General features: G+C 41.3%; 1 protein-coding gene across 1 annotated transcript; it reads left to right on the top strand.

Moving 5' to 3' along the window:
* The first annotated feature begins 17,929 nt into the window (after positions 1–17,929).
* MC3R (melanocortin 3 receptor) lies at positions 17,930–20,269 on the top strand. The gene is made up of 2 exons (XM_017536599.2): positions 17,930–18,157; positions 18,408–20,269. The coding sequence occupies exon 2, from the start codon at positions 18,547–18,549 to the stop codon at positions 19,516–19,518; it is 972 nt and encodes a 323-aa protein (XP_017392088.1). The 5' UTR covers positions 17,930–18,157; positions 18,408–18,546; the 3' UTR covers positions 19,519–20,269.
* Positions 20,270–21,584: the final 1,315 nt, after the last annotated feature.

The raw sequence follows: 21,584 nt of genomic DNA, 5'->3' as shown, positions 1-21,584 counted from the left end.
AGCAAAGGCACCATTTTGTCTTCAGACATAGAAAATTCCTGCCTTAGATCATTACTTGTCTTGGTTGCTACAATTTGTGAAGAAACCATAGGAAAATGGATTTGGAGAAGCAAATTGGTCTTTACTCTGAGTTTCCAAAAAGGTTCCAGCAGAGTGCAAGGAAAAAGAAAAAAAAAGGTATTTAAAAAATAAACACAAATAATACCTTGACCTGTTCCTTCCACTGAAGCATTCAGAAAACACAATTGCTCATTCTCTATCCCTGAGAGCTCTTTGAAATGCAAGGGGAAAAGAGATTTGCGGCTTTGTGGTTTGAAATGTTCTTACATTATGCTGAATTTTAAACAGTAATATTTCCAGTTTGAAATTTTTTTTAATGTGGAAAAGGAGAAAGTGAGGAAATAAAGGCTTTTGCGATCCAAAAGTTAAACCTAGCCTAGTTGAGCACGTTTCATGCTGCTATTTTGGCACCAGGTAAATGACTCTTCCCTGAATTTGTATTACATGTTTTTACCAGTGACTGAAGATTTATTTATTATTACTGAAAAGAGAATGAAAAATAAAACTAATCAAACTCCTTGGTGAAATGACCAGGTACTAGCCCTGAAATGATGCACATCACCTCCCCAGCCCAAGATCTAAAGAAGGTTGAAATTGCAAGAGGTAAGCAGGTGTGACTCTTGCGCTGGTCTAAAGCTGCTCATCTCCTTCCACTTGGAGAGATTCAGGTGTGAAAAGGGGAGTGGGGAAGCACAGATATCCTGGCCTTAAGCTATCAGCTCACACCAAAGACCACAGAGTAGCGACATGTGAAGCTTCTGAATTAAAGAAAATCTTTTCAAACCAGACACAAAAAGATCACATATTATATAATCCCATTTATATGAAATGTTCACAAGAAGCAAATCCATAAAGACAGAAAGTAGATCAGTGGTTGCCAGGGACTGAGGGAAGCAGAGAGTGAAAAAAGACTGCTAATGGGTAGAGTATTTCTTCTTGGAGTGATGAAAATGTGCTGAAATTAGTGGTGGTGATTGCACAATCTTGTGAATACACTAAAAGCCATTGGATCATACACTCTAAAATCATGAATGTTATGGTATATATATTTCAATTAAAAATAAAGAGAAAGAGGGATTCATGACAAAAATATTAGAAACAGTCCATGACTAAAATTAAATTTAAAAATCAGTTGGAAAATAAAGTTTATTCAATATACAGTATTAAAATATTGGGACACTAGCTGAGAAAATAGGGCTAACTTTCTGTTGCATGCAATTTGGACATATTCATGTACTTATATGTAAACATAAATATCAAAATCTATAGATAAAAAGAAACAGAGGAAGGAAGGAGGAAGGAGGGAGGGAAGAGAGGAGGAAGAAGGAAGGAAGGAAGGGAGGGAGGGGAAGAACTTCTCCCAGTTAGTGGAGCTGTTGATGGTAGGACCCAGAAGTAAATGGCTCCTTAAAGAGTGGTGATAACAGTTCTTCGGGTTACAAAGACAGGGCTGATTTAGTCAACGAACGTTTAGTGGGCCAGGCTATGTGCTCACTAAAAACCTAGAACTTGAGGAAAGACCACATCCAGCGAAGTAATGACAAGACAAAACCTAAGGAAGGAGAAGACAAATAAGAAATCCTCCATAACGAGAAACTCCCAACAGAGAAAAGTGCCAAGAAACTGAGTTCCTGTTTTGAGCTATGCAATCTGCCTTTGCTTTCTCTACACCTTTAATAAAGATGTTTAGACACAAATCCCAGCTACTTAGGAGGCTAAGGTGGGAAAATCACTTGAACCCAGGAGGTGGAGGTGGCAGTGAGCCAAGATCGCACCACTGCACTCCACCCAGCCTGGGAAACAGACCGAGACTTTTGTCGGAAAAAAAAAAAAAAAAAGATTGTTACATACAGAAGCTTCTGATCGTGAAATCTTGGGAACTTAAGAAGAAGGGATGAGTTCGTATTTGTGGACAAAAGGGGATCAGAGAGGAGTGGAACAGTCAGGAACGGCTGTGGACAGGCAGCCTCAGGTCATTAAGAGCTCTGAACAAGAAGAATGCAAAGAATGGGGACAAACATAAGCCTACAAAATTAGCAATATTTCAAATGCAGATTGTTTTTGTAAAATCCCAAGCAAAAAGCAGTATGTTCTAAAAACAAAGCCTGTGTATATCATGATTCTCCATTCAAAAAACATAGCTTACTGAGCACCTCCTACTATGTGTTAAGCACATAATTTTCAACTTAGCCACTACCTTTCCCTATGTCTTTCTAATAGAAATAAGGCTGATGATTATATATTTCTTGCCACAGCCATAATGATTCAGAAAATCTCACCTTATTCTCCTCTCTCTTATTTTTATTATGAAAAAAGGGTCCATTTTTTCTGAGTAGTTGTAGTCTCCCTGTCCCCTAGGGTTCTTTGTTCCTCTCATGGCTTACCATAGGGCTCCTAGAGGCTGTTGTGTTAATATTATATCCATTATTTCTGCTACTCATTTTCCCATCGCATGGGTCTACCCATGAGCAACAGAGATAGTAAGAGCACAGGTTTTGGCATCAAATAGATGTGGTTCAGATTTCTGCTTTTCTATCCCCACTGTATGACCTTAGGACATTCACTTCATCTCTCTGTTCCTTAATCTGCAAGACAGTATGGTAATATGTACCTGGCTGGTGGTTTTGGAGATTAGAGACAATGTAAACAAAGTTCCTGGCACAGTAAAATATTCAGTAAAGTGATTGCTGATATTATCATGGCAGGTCGGGCATTTTGGCACTTGTCAGTGTTGAATCTGGTAGGAAAGGGTGGGAAGGAGAACGTGGGAAAGAACAGGAGCCCACATAGGACCTGCCCTCCCATCAGTGTTACAGCTTGGTACTTATGTATCTCTCCCATGTCCCTTCTATGAGTAAGAGTAGGGATGTAAGATGCAGAAGAAACCTATATAAAACTATCAAGATCCCTAGGGCCAAACTTGCATAATCAAAGCTCAATTACATAAAATTACCTTAACAAGTGATCAAGGCTATCATCCCAGTGATGTTATGTGAGTATCATATACCCCTCAATACGCTGTGATTACAAAGCACACATGTCTGTGATATTCTTTTCATAAGCCCAGGATCCCGGTCTAATTGTAAGAAAAACATCATACTCACCCAAAGTGAGGGACAACACACCTGACCAGTACTCCTCAAAACTGCCAAATGAAAAGCAAGGAAGACTGAAACTGCCGGAGACCAAGGAGAACTAAGAAGACACACGTGCTGCAATGCGGCATCTTAGATTGGACCCTGGAACAGGAAGAGGATGATGAACTGGTGAAATCAAAATAAAGCCTGGACTTCATTAGCAGCAGGGTGCTAATGTTGGTTTCTTAGTTTTGACAAAGGTGCTGAGATGATCTAAGGTGTTAACAATGGGGATATAGGATGGGAGGCATGTGGGCTCTCTGTGCTACCTTTGCCATTCTGCTGTAAATATAAGTCATTCCAAAATACAATTCATAAATATTATTAGAGGCCGGGTGCCATGGCTCACACCTGTAATCTCAGCACTTTGGGAGGCTGAGGCAGGTAGATCACTTGAGCCCAGGAATTCAAGACCAGCCTGGACAACATGATGAAACCCTATCTCTACTAAAAATACAAAAATTAACAAGGCAGGATGGCACAAGCCTGTAGTCCTAGCTATTCGGGATGATGAGGTGGGAAAATCACTTAAACTTGGAAGGTCAAGGCTGCAGTGAGCCTTGATGGCACCACTGCACTCCAGCCTGGGCAACACAGTGAGATCCTGTCTCAAAAAATAATAATAATAATTAAAATTTAAAATGTATATATATGATAGGAAAAAAATGCCATTACATGGCACCATGGTTGGCCATTATAGGAGTGTCACAAATAAATATTAGGAACTTCTATATTTGATTTAGATTATTGTAAAATGTGTCCCAACGCCTCCATAACATTCATAGATGAGCTGTCTTTGTGTTCCTTCCCCACAGCTGCCCCTGCTGTCATGTCCTTGGACAGTGAGTAACTCTGCCTCCACTTGTTCTAACTATTCACCATCATTAACAGGAACCCCCAGCCAGGCACAGATCTATGCTGGTACCTTACTCACACAGGATGTGCTGCAGGCTGCCCCCTCATGTAGGCAGCCCTTACATGATACTATGAGAGGTGTCAGGACCAAAAACACCATCTCATCAGCTCTCTCGCAATATCTAGAACTCTTGTAAAACTCAGCTCTGGGGTACACATAGTTGGAATAACCCCTGTGGGTACTGGCCAGTCACATCTCAATGTTGGTATGCACTTAACCCTTCTTTTGTGATGAACAAGGACATGCATCACTCAGGTCCTTCTTCAAGGAAAAACTTGTTGCCCCATTTGTCATCAGGAAGCCTCAAGTTGTAATTCCATCAAGGTCTGCCTCATCTGCAGAGCCCCGTCTTGCCCATGAGCTCCCCCTTCCTTCCCAGCCTGCACCCAATGACTATGTAGGGGGCATAAAGGCCCAGCCATTTCGGCCCAACAGGGACAACTTTGCTATGCTCCAGAGCTGTCCAAAGTTGGCTGAGGCCTGGTCAGGCCTGCCTCACAGTTAAGCTTCTTCCTTGGCCCAATTCTGCTTTCTGTCCTTACTTCCCATAAGTATTGATCTCTAATAACCATCCTACATACCCCCCACTCCATCTCAGCATCTGTTTCTGAGGAGCTCAGTCTGTGACATCTTTCTTAGAGAGAAGACTGTGTTCCAGATGACCAACTGTATGACCTTTTACCTGATTTCCCAGCCTCCCTTGCAGCTAGGGTGAATCATCTGACCCAGTTCTAGCCAATGAAGCATCATCAAAATTTTACTGGAGGATAAATGGGCATCTGCAAGACCAAAAACTTTTTCTTTCTTCACATAGGGGATCCCACTGGTACAGAGATCATCTCAGTACCATCCTGCTTCCATTTTCTTCTCATCATAGATGCGACGTCTGGAGCTGCCACCATCTTGTAACCATCAGGTGACACATATGAGAGAAATGCCATGATAGTTGAAGAGACAATAACCGTGAAATCACTGAGCCTCTAAATCAATACAGCCACCATCTGCCGCCAGACATTGCAATATTTGAGAAAAATAAACTCTCTTTAATTACATTGCAGTCATTTTCTGTTACTTGCAACAGAACACATCCCTAACAGAGAGTGAAGAAAATGGAAGCCAGCATTTACTGAGTGCCTACTGCATACCAGAAGCCCAGGACTAAACACTCTCTAATCTCTGTCACTTAATATCCACAATAACTCCTTAAAAACCCAATGCCCAGCCCTGCCTAGGCCCCCTGATTTCCTCCTGACAAAGGTTGGATACAGGGTCACCGTACTGTATCTAGTCACTCAGCCCTGGAAGCTGAACCTGGGAATTGTGGACTCTTATATGAGCCAAGGGCGTGTCTCAGACATGAGGCCATGACAAACACAGACGTGAGGGCACCAACACATGTCCTATACATTACAGCAGGAGAGGGCATTCCGACCTCACCTTCTGCCTCTGCCTGTCTACCGGCTCCTGTCTGATAGCTTTTAAAACACCAATAGTTCTTATTTAGAAAGATCTCAAAACACAGAAGTGCATAAGAAGAGCAGGATATTACACAAGCACTTTAAAACACAAATTATTTTGCTTGGCTTTCACTTAGAAAACATAGCTGCCTAGACATTTCTAATTCTGTCTATTACTTTAGGAAGGCAAACAGTTCCCCAACTACCCAGGCATAATGGCTTTATTTTTTTGTTTGTAGCCAGGTAAACATTTTTCCTTTCCACCCACGTATCTGGTTTCTGTGCACCCCAATACAGAAAGAGAGAAAGTAGATGGAAACCACTGGGAAAAAGTAGAGATCCAACATCTGCATCAGAAAATTGATTTTAGTTAATAGCACACAATCGAACATCTTTACACAGAGGTTTCACTTAGAGAAAGTAGGGCTCCCTTCTGAATTCTAGTATAACAACTCAACATGTAAGACCAGAATTTTAAGTGATATTTTAAGCTTGTACTGCTTTTGTACACAAGCAAAAGCAGCTTATTCATCAATTCAACAAATATTTATTAAGTGTCAGATACTTGTCTAGGGTTTAGGGATACAACATCTTCTTAGGGCTTATTATTTTTAAGTCTTATATTCAAGGGGTACTAGTGCAGGTGTTTTACATGGATATACAGTATAATGCTCAGGTTTGGGCTTCTATTTCTCCCATCATCCAAGTAGTCTGCATAGTACTCAATAGCTGGTTTTTCGACCCTAAACTCCTCCTTTTCTCCACCCATTTTGGAATCCCCAGTATCTTTTGTTTTCATTTTGATGTCTATATGTCCTAGTGTTTAGCTCCCACTTCTAGGTGAGAACATGCAGTATCTGATTTTGTTTCTGCATTAATTCATTTAGGGTAATGGCCTCTAGCTGCAGCCATGTTTCTGCCAAGTATATGATTTCTTTATTTTTATGGCTATGTAGTATTCCATGGTCTATATGTACCACATGTTCTTTATTCAGTCCGCCACTGATGGGCACCTAGGTTAATTCCACGTCCTGCTATTGTGAATAGTTCTGTGATAAACATATGAATGCAGCTGTCTTTTTAGTAGAATGATTTTTCTTCCTTTGGGTAGATATTCGGTAATGGGATTGCTGGGTCAAATGAGTCCTATTTTCAGTTTTTTGAGAACTCTCCAAACTGCTTTCCACAGGAACTGAACTAATTTACTTTCCCACCAACAGTATAGAAGCATTCCCTTACTCTGCATACTCACCAACATCTGTTATTTTTGATTTTTTAATAATAGCCATCCTGACTGGTGTGAGTTGGTATACAACTGTGGTTTTAATTTACATTTCTCTGATGATTAGTGATGTTGAGTAGTTTTTTATACATTTTTTGGTCACTTATGTGTCTTTTTTGGGGAAGTGTCTGCTCATGTCCTTTGCCCACTTTGTAATGAGGTTATTTGTTTTATTCTTGTTGATTTCTTTAAGTTCCTTATAGATTCTAGATATTAGTTCTTTGTCAGATGCATAGTTTGCAAATATTTTCTTCCATTTGGCAGGTTGTTAACTCTGTTAGTAGTTTCTTTTGCTGTGCAGAACCTCTTTAATTTAATTAGGTCCCAATTATTAATTTTTGGTTTTGTTACATTTGCTTTTGAGGTCTTAGTCATAAATTATTCGCCTAGGCCAGCGTCCAGAAGAGTTTTTCCTAGATTTTCTTCTAGATATTTTATGGTTTGAAGTCTTCAATCTAAGTCTTTAATCCATCTTGAGTTAATTCTTGCATATGGTTAGTCTCTTTTCCCAGCAACCTTTATGGAATAGGGAGTCCTTTCCCCGTTGTTCATTTTTGTTGACTTTGTGAAAGATCAATTCGTTGTAGGTGTATAGCTTTATTTCTGAGTTCCCTATTCTGATCCATTGATCTATGTGTTTATTTTTGTACCAGTACCTTGCTGTTTTGGTTACCATAGTCTTGTAGTATAGCCAAACATTATTTCATTTGTGAGCCATTCTGTCAACTATTTCATTTTTGATTTTCTGAAAGTCATTGTCTAGTAAATACAAAAATAAGCATGTGATATAGTGTCAGTATTGGTTTTTATTATTGCAGTGAACATGGATTGGCTCTGCTGTCCAGCATCTTCAGGGAATAGTATCACATTTTCCTCAGGGAAATCACCATTTACTTTCATATCATGGGATTCAGGTGGCTCTAACTCCTTCTCTGGCTCCAAGCTGGGCAGGTGACAGCCCTGGCCAATCTCAGCCTGGCATTCCCCTGTCCACAGATACTGGTTCAGAAATGTACACCTGCTCTAATCTGATTCAAGATGTCCAGCATCTCCTAGGGCAGGAACTGTGTCTTGTTCATCTTTGTCCCCCCAATACCTAGCATGGTACCAGACACATAGAAGCCACTCCACAATTGTTTAATCAGTGGTTACATGAAAGAGTGACTTTATTTTAATCTTCTTTTTAGTGAGAAAAATAAAATTGCATTACTATACTGCATATTAGCTAGGGAACAGTCTAAAATGCTGCAACCAAAAGACTCAAACTTTAAATGATTTAAACAAAATAGAATTTTATTTCTTTTTCATGTAGGAGTCCTAAAGGAAGTGTCCCAAGGTTAAGAAGCGGTTCAGCCATCTACAACATATGGTTTGTATTCCTTGCTCAAAAGTGGCCTCTTGTTTCTTTCCAGCCCATCCTTATCCCAGCTAGTAAGAAGTTGGGTAAAGGCAAGGAAAAATATGCTTGTTTGCTTGTTCCTTTGAATAACACAATAGAGGTGTAGCACTCTCACTTCTGTTCATATCCACTAGTCAGACCTTGGTCACATGGCCACATAGCTGCAAGGGAGGCTAGAAAATGTAGGTTCTAACTGGACAGCCATGTACCTGACTCAAACTATTATAAGGATTTCGACTGTTAAAACAAGGAGATTGGCCAGGCACGGTGGCTCACACCCATAATCCCAGCACTTTGGGAGTCCAAGGTGGGCAGATCACAAGGTCAGAAGATTGAGACCATCCTGGCCAACGTGGTGAAATCATCTCTACTAAAAATACAAAAATGAGCTGGGTATGGTGGCACGTGCCTGTAATCCCAGCTATTCGGGAGGCTAAGGAAGGAGAATTGCTTGAGCCAGGTAGTTGGAGGTTGCAGTGAGCTGAGATGGTGCCACAGCACTCCATCCTAGCAACAGAGTGAGACTCTAAATAAAAAAAAAAAAAAAAGCAAGGAGATCATGAACATCACTGGATGATGGTTGGTAAATACTATATAAGGATTTAGGCCAGCTATGCATTTCTTACAGAGTTTTAAAGAAATAAGAATACTCTTGTCAACTTTCTGTGTCACTATGCCTCCTTATTGTGGAATAACTCTGATCCTATCATACATCACTATGACCACGCCAACCCCTGCCCTGAAAGTCAAGGGCATGTAGCTGAACATTGGAGTGGTGGAAAGGATGAAACTACATAGGAAGAAAAGGTTGACTGACAAAAAGGGCAAACTTGAAGGAAATCAGCTCTAAGAAACATCAATAATTAATGGTGCGGTAAGAAGGATGGACTTGCAAAAGAGAAGTGAGAAACAGCAACCACAGCAATTGGAGGGAAACTAGGGGAATGTGGTGCAATCGAAGCCAAGAAAAGAGAGTGAATTTAGAAGGAAGTAGTCGGGAAAGCCAAGTTTAGCTAAGAAGTCAACTCAGGCAAGAATGGAAATGCGAAAGTTTACCAGCAATCCTTGTAAAACCTGTCCGTATGTAGTGACCAGGGCAGAAGTCAAGAGTGAATGGGTTACAGAGTAAAATGAAAACAATGGAGAAAGCCACTATTGACAATTCTTTCAAGAACTTCAGCTGGGGACAGTGGAGAGAAAGTTGAAAATGAGCTACAAGAATAATATATGAGAAAAAAAGAAGTTGAGATTTTTATGGGAGAGACATAAGCAACTGTACATCAAGGACTCAGCCAATCTTTTCTCAGGCAATATTTTAAAAGAGCAACTAATTCATTCAACACCTTTGCAGAAAACATCCACTAAGAGGCTTCAAATTTCAAAAATGGTTCACTTGATGAACCCTAACTTAGGATGAAGACAATGTATCTGAGAAGTCCCTGAGATAATGGCATACTCTCCTATTCCAGCAATTTCAAGATGTCATCTTCCTAAAAAAGAATAATGCCATAGTGTTTTTAAAGTAAATTTTAGTTAAACCCTCTGTCTCTTAAAACAGAAAAAGAAAATAAGAAAACTGGAAATTTGGCTGGGCGCAGTGGCTCATACCTGTAATCCCAGCACTTTGGGATGCCAAAGCAGGTTGGTCACAAGGTCAGGAGATTGAGACCATCCTAGCTAACATGGTGAAACTCCATCTCTACTAAAAATACAAAAAATTAGTGAGGCATGCTGGCACACACCTGTAGTCCCAGCTACTCAGGAGGCTGAAGCAGGAGAACCACTTGAACTCGGGAGGCAGAGATTACAGTGAGCCAAGATCGTGCCACTGTACTCCAGGCTGGGCAGCAGAGTGAGATTTCACCAAAAAAGGGAAAAAAAAAAACTGGAAACTTTTTCTTGTATGGGTGGCAAGAGCAATCAACAGCATAAAATTCTGAACTAGGCCTCAAAAAGAGGAATAAAGTCAAAACTGGTGATTATAATAATAAAATGTACTCCAGATGGATTAAAGACTTAAACATAAGGCCTAACACCATAAAAACCCTAGAAGAAAATCTAGGCAAAACCATTCAGGACATAGGCGTAGGCAAGGGCTTATTACTAAAACACCAAAAACATTGACAACAAAAGCCAAAATTGACAAATGGGACCTAATTAAACTCCAGAGCTTCTGCACAGCAAAAGAAACAGTCATTAGAGTGACTCAGCAACCAACAGAATGGGAAAAAATTTTTGCAATTTTACCCATCTGACAAAGGGCCGATATCCAGAATCTACAAAGAACTAAAACAGATTTACAAGAAAAAAACAAGCCCATTCAAAAGTGGGCGAAGGATATGAACAGACATATCCTACAAAAGAAGACATATATGAGGCCAACAAACATATGAAAAAATGCTCAACATCACTGGTCATTAGAAAAATGCAAATCAAGACTACATTGAGATACCATCTCATACCAGTTAGAATGGTGATCATTAAAAAATCTGGAGACAACAGATGCTGAAGAGGATGGTGAAGAAATAGGACACTTTTACACTGTTGGTGGGAGTGTAAATTAGTTCAACCATTGTGGAAGATAGTGTGGCAATTCCTCAAGGACCTAGGAATAGAAATTCCATTTGACCCAGCAATCCCATTACTGGGTATATATCCAAAGGATTATAAATCGTTCTATTATAAGGACATATGCATACGAATGTTCATTGCAGCACTGTTTACAATAGCAAAGACTTGGAACCAATCCAAATGCCTATTGATGATAGACTGGACAGGGAAAATGTGGTACATATACACCATGGAATACTATGCAGCCATAAAAAACAAGTTTGTGTCATTTGTAGGGACATGGATGAACCTGGAAACCATCATTCTCAGCAAACTGACACAAGAACAGAAAATCAAACACCACATATTCTCACTCATAGATGGGTGTCGAACAATGAGAACACATGGACACCGGGAGGGGAGCATCACACACTGAGGTCTGTGGGGGGGAACTAGAGGAGGGACAGTGGGGGGTGAGTAGTTGGGGAGGGATAACATGGGGAGAAATGCCAGATATAGGTGATGGGGATGGAGGCAGCAAACCACATTGCCATGTATGTACCTATACAACAATCCTGCATGTACCTATACAACAATCCTGCATGTTCTTCACATGTACCCCAAAACCTAAAATGCAATAAAACATAAAAAATAAATAAATAAATATTAATTTAAAAAAGGAATAAAATGTCAGTGTAGGTTAAAGGAACAATTAATGATGACTGGGAGACAAGAGGATGTTCAGTAATGAGCTGCACAACCTAGAGCTCACCAGAGCCATTAGCTTTGGGTGGGTTCTTAGAATTTCCAGGGAATAAGAGAAGGGCCTGGAGGTTGGAAATAGGCTGCACATACTGTACATTTCACAAGTGTTAGCTTTATGTACTTTCAGAAGGGAAGTCATTCTAGTCAATATTGTAAAAGGATACATCATTGGCAATTCTTTTTTTCATTTTTACTTACTTTTAACTGACAAGTGAAAATTGTTTATATTTATGGTGTAGAACACATGTTGATATACATATGCATTTTGGAATGTTAAATAAATCTATTTAGCATATTCATTATTAATTCTTTATGTGACTATAATGTATTAAAGACACAAGAAACGCAATTACAGTTACATGTTTTAACAACTTTATTAGCGATATATTGCAAACCATAAACTTCACCCATTTTTAGGATACAAATGAGTGATTTTTAGTAAATTTACTGAGTTGGGCAACATCACCATGATCCAGTTTTCCAGCATTTTTGTCATCCCAAAAAAATCCCTTATGCCCATTTATAGTTAATCCTATTTCCACCTCTAATCCCAGGCTACACCAATCTACCTTACGTCCCCATAAATTTGTCTTTTCTGGATATCTTTTGTAAGTGGTAGCATATGGTATGTCATCTTTTATGTCTAACTTCTTCTACTTACATAATGCTTTTGAGACTCATTCATATTGCACATGTACCAATTTCTTATTCCTTTTTATTGCTTAATAGTAATTTATTGTAAGGATATACCATACTTTGTCTGTCTAGTCATCATTTGATGAACATTAAGCCATTGGCATTTTTAGCAATTATGAAAAATGAATGCTGCTATAAATATTCACTTTCAAGTCTTTGTGTGGACACATATTTCTATTTTTCTAGGGTAGATATTTAGGGAAAAAATTGCTAGATCATATGGTAAATTTATGTTTAACTTTTAAAGAAACTTCTCAATCATTTTCCATAATGGCAGTACTGCAATAGTACTCTGAGGCTGCATACTGTATCTCCCTTAAGAATATAGAAGTATAGTGTTAGGTGCTGGCATATAAAGACGAACAAGTCAGTTTCTGCCCATAAGCATTATATAGTCTAACAGCCAAAAAGTTATAGATACAATTACAAAGCTGAGGAAATGAAGTTGCTTCCTTTTCTATGTAATTACTAGAGTCTACTGGGATTTTATATCATTAAAATTGTCTGAAACCAAAAAGAGAAAGCTAAAGGCGTCTTCCTTTCAAGCACATATTGAGCACCTGATATGCTTCTGAAAGCAATCAGAGCTGACTAAAGATGGCCTTCTGCTAGAGGCTGAGTTCAGCAGCATGAAACAGAAAATCCCACATAATGAGTGCTTAAACAAATAAAGGATTATTTTTCTGTCATACAACTTGAAACCTAAAGGTAAGCAATTCAGGGCTGGGACTACCTCTCTGCAGTCATCCAAGATTCAGAAATCTTTCAGGTTTGGGCTCCACATTCATAGGATCTGGCCCTTGTCTTCAGATTTACAAAATGGGGGATAGAGCACCAGCCTTTACATCATTATTCCAGGTGGTAAAAAAGAGAAACGATCAAGAGCAGAAGCTCCTGTGCCAGTTGAGGTTTGCTGGCTGGGTTAGTTGAATTGCCTCCCTGGAAGTTCCATAAAAGATTTCCCTTACATCACTGTTGAGTATTGGATTATGTAGCCACCTGGTCTGCAAGGAAGGCTGACACATTAGTGTTGCAGCTGGACATGCTGCTGCCCCAATAAAGCAGGAGTCCATTGGTGAGGAAGAAGAGAAGAATAGGTATCGCACGGACAAAGCACAGCCCTGACTCCTAGGAGTAAGTAATCAAGCAAGGAAAAGAGTATGTCAGAGAAGCCTGGTGCACAGTAGGTCTTCTGTAGTCCTTAATTTGGATCCTCTTCACCTAAAGCTGAACTTGTGACAGGGACTTGGGAACGTGTAATTTATTTGAGAGGTGATCCCCAAAAGCATGCATGAGGGCTCAGAGTGAATTAGATGGGTAAGGAACAAAAGTCAATTATAAGGCACATTATCTGGCCAGGTGCGGTGGCTCATGCCTGTAATACCAGCACTTTGGGAGGCTGAGGGGGGCGGATCATGAGGTCAGGAGTTCAAGACCTGACCAACATGGTGAAACCTTGTCTTTACTAAAAAAAAATAAATAAATACAAAAATAAGCCAGGCGTGGTGGTGCACACCTGTAATCCCAGCTACTCAGGAGGCTGAGGCACGAGAATCTCTTGAACCCAGGAGGCGGAGGTTGCAGTGAGCCGAGATCCCACCCCTGCACTCCAGCCTCGGTGACAGAGCAAGACTCCGTCTCAAAAAAAAAAAAAAACCCACACATATTATCAAGCATGTTGCAGTAGGTGATGGGGTGTTCAGGGGATATCTGAGAAGCATGCACAGTATCTGCCATGGTCCACCTGCAGGATGGGGGAGCTGAAGAATGCCCTCATTAGTTGCGGGTTGCCCCTGGGGACATTTACTCTCCCTCATTTCCAGGTTGAGCTTTCTCAGATGAGGAATGCCACTCACACACATACACACACCAGGGAAGACTCTGGAGCAGAACATGTTTGTCACCCTTAAAGTGGCACTCTTGTAGTGTAAGTTGAATCTGAGCTCACAGGGAACTTAGGGAGCTGTCCAGCAAACTGGTGCTGAAATCAGACGTAGGCTGGGTTCAGGGACACGGGCATCAGCAGCATCTATCTGCCCCTCATGAAAAGTTCAGATTTATAATAAAATCTAATTATTATGTTCTAACATGACCGCTGGAAGACTGTCCTAATTTTAGTGGCATGGATGGAACCTCTAATTATGCAAAATTTTGCATGTCATTTTTAAAAACAGCTTTGTTGAGATAGTGTTAATATACCATACAATTCACCTATTTAAAGTGAACAATTCAATGGTTTTAGTGTTTTTTAGTATTTTCAATAAAGACTAATGATCTTGAGTCTTTTTTCATGTGCTTGTTAGACATGTGATATCTTCATCAGGAAAATGTATATTCAAATCCTTTGCTGCTTATCTTTAAATCGGGCTATTTTTCTTTTTGTTATGATATTAAATTGTAAATGTTCTCTATATATTCCAGATATACATCCCTTATCAGATATCTCATTTGCATTACTTTCTCCCATTCTATGTGTTGGCCTCTCATTTTCGTGGCATCTTTTAAAATACAAAAGCTGTTAATTTTGAGGAAGTCCATTTTTTTTTTTTTTTTTTTTTTTTGACGGGAGTCTCACTCTGTTGCCCAGGCTGGAGTGCAGTGGCACAATCTTGGCTCAACACAACCTCTGCTTCTCAGGTTCAAGCAATTCTCCTATCTCAGCCTCCTGAGTAGCTGGGATTACAGGCGTGCACCACCAGAGCCAGCCAATTTTCATATTTTTAGTAGAGACGGGGTCTTGTCATGTTGGCCAGACTGGTCTTGAACTCCTGACCTCAGGTGATCTGCCCACCTCAGCCTCTGAAAGAGCTAGGATTACAGGTGTGAGCCACTACACCCAGACCTCTTTTTTTCTCTCTCTCTCGTTGCTTGTGCTTTTGAGAGTGGGGAAGGAGTGCTGAACCCTGTCAGCTTGTCAGCAAGGAGAGAGAGTGGTAAACTGGTGTATGAAATTTAAGGAAAGCTGTAAAAAAAATAGTTGACATTTAAGCTGGATCTTGAAGAATAAGGAGGGTATACCAGGTACAAAATTGAGGAAGAGCTTTTCAGGCGCAGAGATCACCTGGGTGGATTTTCTTGTAACAAGAATCTTCTTGTTACAATTTATTATAACTGATTCAAAACAAACACCCCCACATATGCCAACAACATATGGTAAACACTGACGGAGACTGGCATGTCTTGCAATTGCTATTAATAAAGCCAATTCATTTACACAAGATTCAATTAAAACGTAATGCTGTATCTGTGCAACTCCCCCAGGAAAGTGGGGAGTGGTGTTTGCAGAGGACCAAATGAACACTCAGTAGTGATGACTATATCTCCGAGGACACAGGTTTTAAGTGCTGGGTCCCATCTGCTCTCTTTGAAGGCTGCACAAGACCAGAGAATGAAAGCAGGAAAAGGTGGTCTGAACTCAGTGCATGCCAAGCACAGAGCAGGAAAAGACGTAGTAGATAATGAATGGTGCCTGCCTTATAGTCTAGCTTTGCATGTATGACTAGTGCCCTTGAAACCACAGCCTGGATGTGACCCCAAGGGTGAGAGGAGTTCTCAAAAGGATTAAGAATGTGTTTTTTTTCCAACCTGGAAGAATGGTGGATTGGTATCAGAAATTAAGTTGTTCTGCTGAAAATAAACAGAAGTGGAAGTGTATATTCAGGGCAACTTGAACTCATGCTCTTGACAAAAATGCTTTTTTAAAAAAGCAAATAAACAGAAGTATTTCTCCTGCCCCTCAGTTCATAGACTGAAACTCAAACTGACATGTATTTTTTATTTTAGTAAAAACTGCCAAATGGTGAAACTATTTACAAACACTAGAAATGCATGAGAGTGTCTTCCCAAAAAATTTAGCATCTTTTTATTTCTTGTCAATCTAGCTGGGAAAATGATATTAAAATCTCATTCTGACTGGCATTTCCCCGACTTCCTAGAAGACTTCACATCTTTTCATATTTATTAATCATTTGCATTTCCTCTTCAGTAAATTGTTATCTATATCCTTTGCCCAATTTTCTTAGAGGCAATTTATCTTTTTCTTATTAATGTGAAAGTAACTTTACCTATAGCAAATGTTTTCATCCTGTTTTTCTTTTAACTTAGTTCATGATGTTTTTCCATACTAAATTTTGGATTGCTCATCTTGCTTAAGATCTCTCTACCCCAAGGATCCTAAATTTTCTTCTATTTCCATATGCATCTTTTTAATATTTCTCACACATACACACACACACATACACAGTTACATGGACAGATGGATCACTAATTCATCTAGAGAGAGAGAAAGAGAACACAGCTGAGAAAACTCAGTGTTTTCTGAGTTCATATGAACTATACACAGAATCGAATCTAACATGGACCAAGTGTTAAACCATAGTCCAAGAACAACACTATATTAGTAGACCACCTGCTAACTTCTACCTTTCACATTTTCCAGCTTAAAACACCTCCATCCTCCCCATTATGTGAGAAAGAAGTAGAAGCGTTTCTGACTGCTCCCTCTCCTGTGATCCCATAACCCAACAGTTTTGAAGCTGCACTATCCAACCTCCTGAATATTCTCTGACCTCCCTCCAAGTCCCCATGGCCACACCCTTGCTCCAGCCCACCATCATCTCACCCTGGGTCTTTGCAGCACCCTCTGTCCTGGACTCCCTGGCCTACATGCTCATTCCTTCTAAGTCATTCTCCACCTTACAACCAGGAATATTTCTAAAATGCACACCCCATCTCATTCCTGTGCTACCTACATTTCTTCCACAGCCCCCACCGCCATCAAGGTGCTGTCCACGGTACTGTTCCTACATCTGGCTGAGGCTGTCCTTCAGGATTCAGGCACTTCTCACCTTTTAAAGAAACCTTTGCAGCCTCATTTCTCAGATTGTGTCTCCCATTTCCATGCTCTGACCAGAGCAGACTACTTTCAGTGCTTCAAAAAGCCCAAGATTCTTTTTCAGTGGAGCTCACTGTGACTATGCCCCAGCTCACCTGTCAAAAATTGCGAACACACTTGTCCAGGTCTTACACCTGGGTGATTCTGACACTGGGGGTCAGGTGGGATCCCCACATCCACAATCTGTGATGAGTCCTATGGCCAGGGTGCTCTCTGCCTCCAGGCTGCAGGCGTGTGATTCCCTCTGCCTGAAGTCCTCTTCTACCTCCTCCAGCTCCAGCCCCCACCCCAAACTAGATATGGCCTCTTCCTCCTTTACGGCAAAGCATAGGTGCTCCTTCCTCCAGGAATTTTCCTTGACCATCCAGGATAGGGCTCTTCCTCTTTGCATCCCTGGTTTCCTGGATTTTCCTGATTCAAGCATTCATTGATTCTTCTTCTTCCACCCCAAACTCTGAGTTTGGGGAAGCCTGAGACGGTGGCTGCTGTCTTGCTCACCACTGTATTTCCTGCACCTCAGCAGAGACCTGACACATAGTAGGCACTCAGTAAATGTTTGCTAAACAGCAATAACAACAGCAAATGAATGAATAAACAAATGAACAGATGAGTGGATGCCTGTGGCAGTTTCCATGACAAACACTTTTGCTGGCTCGGCCAAGCCAGCAAGCAGACAGCAGTGTGGCCTGCAGAGGGCACCAGTCTGCTTCTTAATCTCCCTGCAAAACCCTCAAGGCCAGATACCTGCTGTCAGTCAGAGAGGTGCCCGATGCTCAGTGGTCATTCTGCTATAATGAAGATTAAGTAGGAGTTGTTTGCCCTTGGCCAATATAAAAAATCTGAGTGTTCTCCCTTCACTTCTAGCAACAGGTAACACATCCCCTGTCTTCCCATGAAAAGAGCTGTAACTGTAGCAACCGGTGGCAGGTTTTCTGTTCCCAGATGGGTAAGTGAGGAGGGACAAAGAGAGGGGTAAGAGGGAGACAGAAAGAAGACAGCTGGTAAGAGACCCTATGATGTCTTTTTTCTATGTAAACACGGTAAAAACTGCTGATCCTGGAAGAGCAAAGTTCTCTGTACGTCTCCAAGCGACTAACTTGCTTGCTAGCTACTAACTAGCTACTCTCTCTTGCTCCCTCTCTCTCTTCCCCCTTCTCTCTCTCTCTCTTTTTCTCTGTGTGTACATCCCTGTCTCTTCCCCAACCCTCTCTCACTATCTCCCTCTCTTCCCTCCCCATCCTTTTATTCTAGGGGAGAACAAAATCTAAGTCCAGATTGAACGAGCATCCAAAAGAAGTATCTGGAGGGAGATTTTTCCTTTCCTGTGAGCAGCAGCAGCTTCCTACGGACCCTGCTGGAGCCCCAGCTCGGATTAGCCCTTCAGCCAGCAATGAATGCTTCCTGCTGCCTGCTCTCTGTTCAGCCAGTGCTGCCTAATAGCTCAGAGCACCTCCAAGCCCCTTCCTTCAGCAACCAGAGCAGCAGCACGTTCTGCGAGCAGGTCTTTATCAAGCCCGAGGTTTTCCTGATCCTGGGCATCATTAGTCTGCTGGAAAACATCCTGGTTATCCTGGCCGTGGTCAGGAACAGCAACCTGCACTCCCCAATGTACTTCTTCCTCTGCAGCCTGGCAGTGGCCGACATGCTGGTAAGTGTGTCCAATGCCCTGGAGACCATCATGATTGCCATTGTCCACAGCGACTACCTGACCTTGGAGGACCAGTTCATCCAGCACATGGACAACATCTTTGACTCCATGATCTGCATCTCCCTGGTGGCCTCCATCTGCAACCTCCTGGCCATCGCCGTCGACAGGTACCTCACCATCTTCTACGCGCTCCGCTACCACAGCATCATGACTGTGAGGAAGGCCCTCACCTTGATCGTGGCCATCTGGGTCTGCTGCGGCATCTGTGGTGTGGTGTTCATCATCTACTCAGAGAGCAAGATGGTCATCGTGTGCCTCATCACCATGTTCTTCACCATGATGCTCCTCATGGGCACCCTTTACGTGCACATGTTCCTCTTTGCACGGCTGCATGTCAAGCGCATAGCGGCACTGCCACCTGCCGACGGGGCAGCCCCGCAACAGCACTCGTGCATGAAGGGCGCAGTCACCATCACCATCCTCCTGGGCGTGTTCATCTTCTGCTGGGCCCCCTTCTTCCTCCACCTGGTCCTCATCATCACCTGCCCCACTAACCCCTACTGCATCTGCTACACTGCCCACTTCAACACCTACCTGGTCCTGATCATGTGCAACTCCATCATCGACCCGCTCATCTACGCCTTCCGGAGCCTGGAGCTGCGCAACACCTTCAAGGAGATTCTCTGTGGCTGCAATGGCATGAACTTGGGATAGGATGCAGGGCCATGGAGACGATCTTCAGTCAGGTTACTTCTGACCCTCCATCCAGCCAAGATGTTCAGAAAGAAAAGAAAAATACTTAGAAGATATAAAAATGTGTTAACAGCCACGATTGTACCTGTCTTTTGTTTTGAAGTTTACAAAGCCTTTTAAAGGGGAAAATGGTGAATAAAAGGCTCTTTGAAAGGATTCCAAAGTGGGTAAGTCACAAACTCTGATTTCCCAAATAGTCACTGGGAGAAATCAATGAAGGCTTCTCTGCATGCTCCCTGCACTCATTCCCAAACACCCAGGGTGTGTGACGCCTGTCTGCTCATCTGCTCCACATCCACATCTTCACGCTCCAGCCCAGACCAGACTGAAGGATTCTCATGAATCAGAGTGGTTCAGATCTCTTGCAAGCAAACCTGTTACAGCTACGACCTCCTGCTGCCAGCTACTTGGGTAGATAGTTTTGCACTTATAACTCCATAGGAGACTAAGTTCTACTCCATTATTCTATTTACAGTGAGACAATTGTCTCTTTCAGAAAGGAGTAATGCTATGCCATTTTCCACTTTTCTTACCCACACATCCCTTCATCTGCTCCCACCCCCAAAGGTAGCATGAGGATGTAGCTCACTTCTATTTTTCTGTTGTTGTGTTGGTGTTTGTTATTGCTGTTTTGTTTTTATGGATTAAGTCTAAGACAACCTTCAAAACACTAACAAAAGAAAGTGCTTTGGACAATCAGAATATACCTGTGTACTTGTATGTTGATACCTTGCTATTTTAAGGTATAAATTACTCTTTTTAAAATAACTTCTTTTTTCTATATTTTCTGCCTTTAAAACAAGAAAGGAAATCATGAGTTGGGGGGTACATGCATGTATATGTACATACACATCTCACAAGAAATTGCTTTACTGTAGCTTAAGATAGTTTGAGAAACTGTAGAACCACTGTGTGGCTTTCTTGGGAACCCTTGTTTTTGCTTATAGTAATTGCATCTCTATCACAGGACTTCTTCAACACTATCTATGAAAAAGTCTTTTTGGCCCTTTTCTCCTTTTGCTTGGCATGTGTTCAAGTTGGGTGACCCTGTTATCAGCATCTATACCTTGTCAAGTACAGGAATTCATTCCTGGGAGCACAGGGTGAGATTGGCTGACTAGCACTAAATGCTGTCACATCCTTTTCTGCCCTAGATAACTTCAGTTTGTGAATTCTGGCTGTCCCCGTAGCTCCCCGTGTCATAAATTGTTATATTAAGCTGTGTCTTGGGGTGCAGTTGTGTGCTTATCTTGTGTTAGAATAGATTGGGGGGTTTTGTACATGAAGCTTTACTGTTAATATAAGCAAAATTATCCCTTTCTTGCTTTGATTATGTTTGGAAAGAATAAAAAGCTTTTGTGGCTTCTCAATGTGTGTTACACTGAAATTCGCCACCTGGAATCATTCTGGTGACTCCTGCACATGGCCGTCATATGTCACACTGCAATTCAGTGATGACTTTGTAAGTGGCATAAACAGTTCCATGGATCACACTGCTAGTCTTTTCTAGGGCAATGTCTTTTAGCCAAACTACAAAACTCTGCCATTTAGTTTCCAAAAATACCAGGCTTGTAGTTCCCAGTCCACTGTCATTCCCCATTATTTTCACCAAGACACTAAATTACAGGACTTGTCCATGGCCACTCAGTGGGTAAATGTGAGAATGCGGAATCTAATGATTGGAAAGTGGCATAATTACAGTGGAATAATTATAGGGATTATGATGTCTTTTTTTCTATGTAAACAAGATAAAAATAACTTACTTTTTACTCGTATATCAGTTTTCACATTATTTCATTTTATCCTATTAGCAAACCTCTAAAATAGGTAAGTCATTTTACAAAAGAAGAAATTTAGTCTTGGAGGAGTGACGTGTTTGTCCAGGATGCCCGGCTGGTTAGGGTCATGGCATATTCTGCACCCTGGGGCTCTTGTGCTTTGTTTTCTTCATCAACACGGATCCCCCTCTCCTACCTATGTATTTTAGTTTGCAGGGCGCTTCTAGACTGCAAGGCTCACGAGCATCA

This window comes from Cebus imitator, unplaced genomic scaffold, assembly GCF_001604975.1.
Source record: "Cebus imitator isolate Cc_AM_T3 unplaced genomic scaffold, Cebus_imitator-1.0 Scaffold99, whole genome shotgun sequence".
Classification (NCBI taxonomy): Eukaryota; Metazoa; Chordata; class Mammalia; order Primates; family Cebidae; genus Cebus; species Cebus imitator.
The sequence above is the reverse complement of the archived record's forward strand: the minus strand, read 5'-3'. Positions and strand labels throughout refer to the sequence as shown.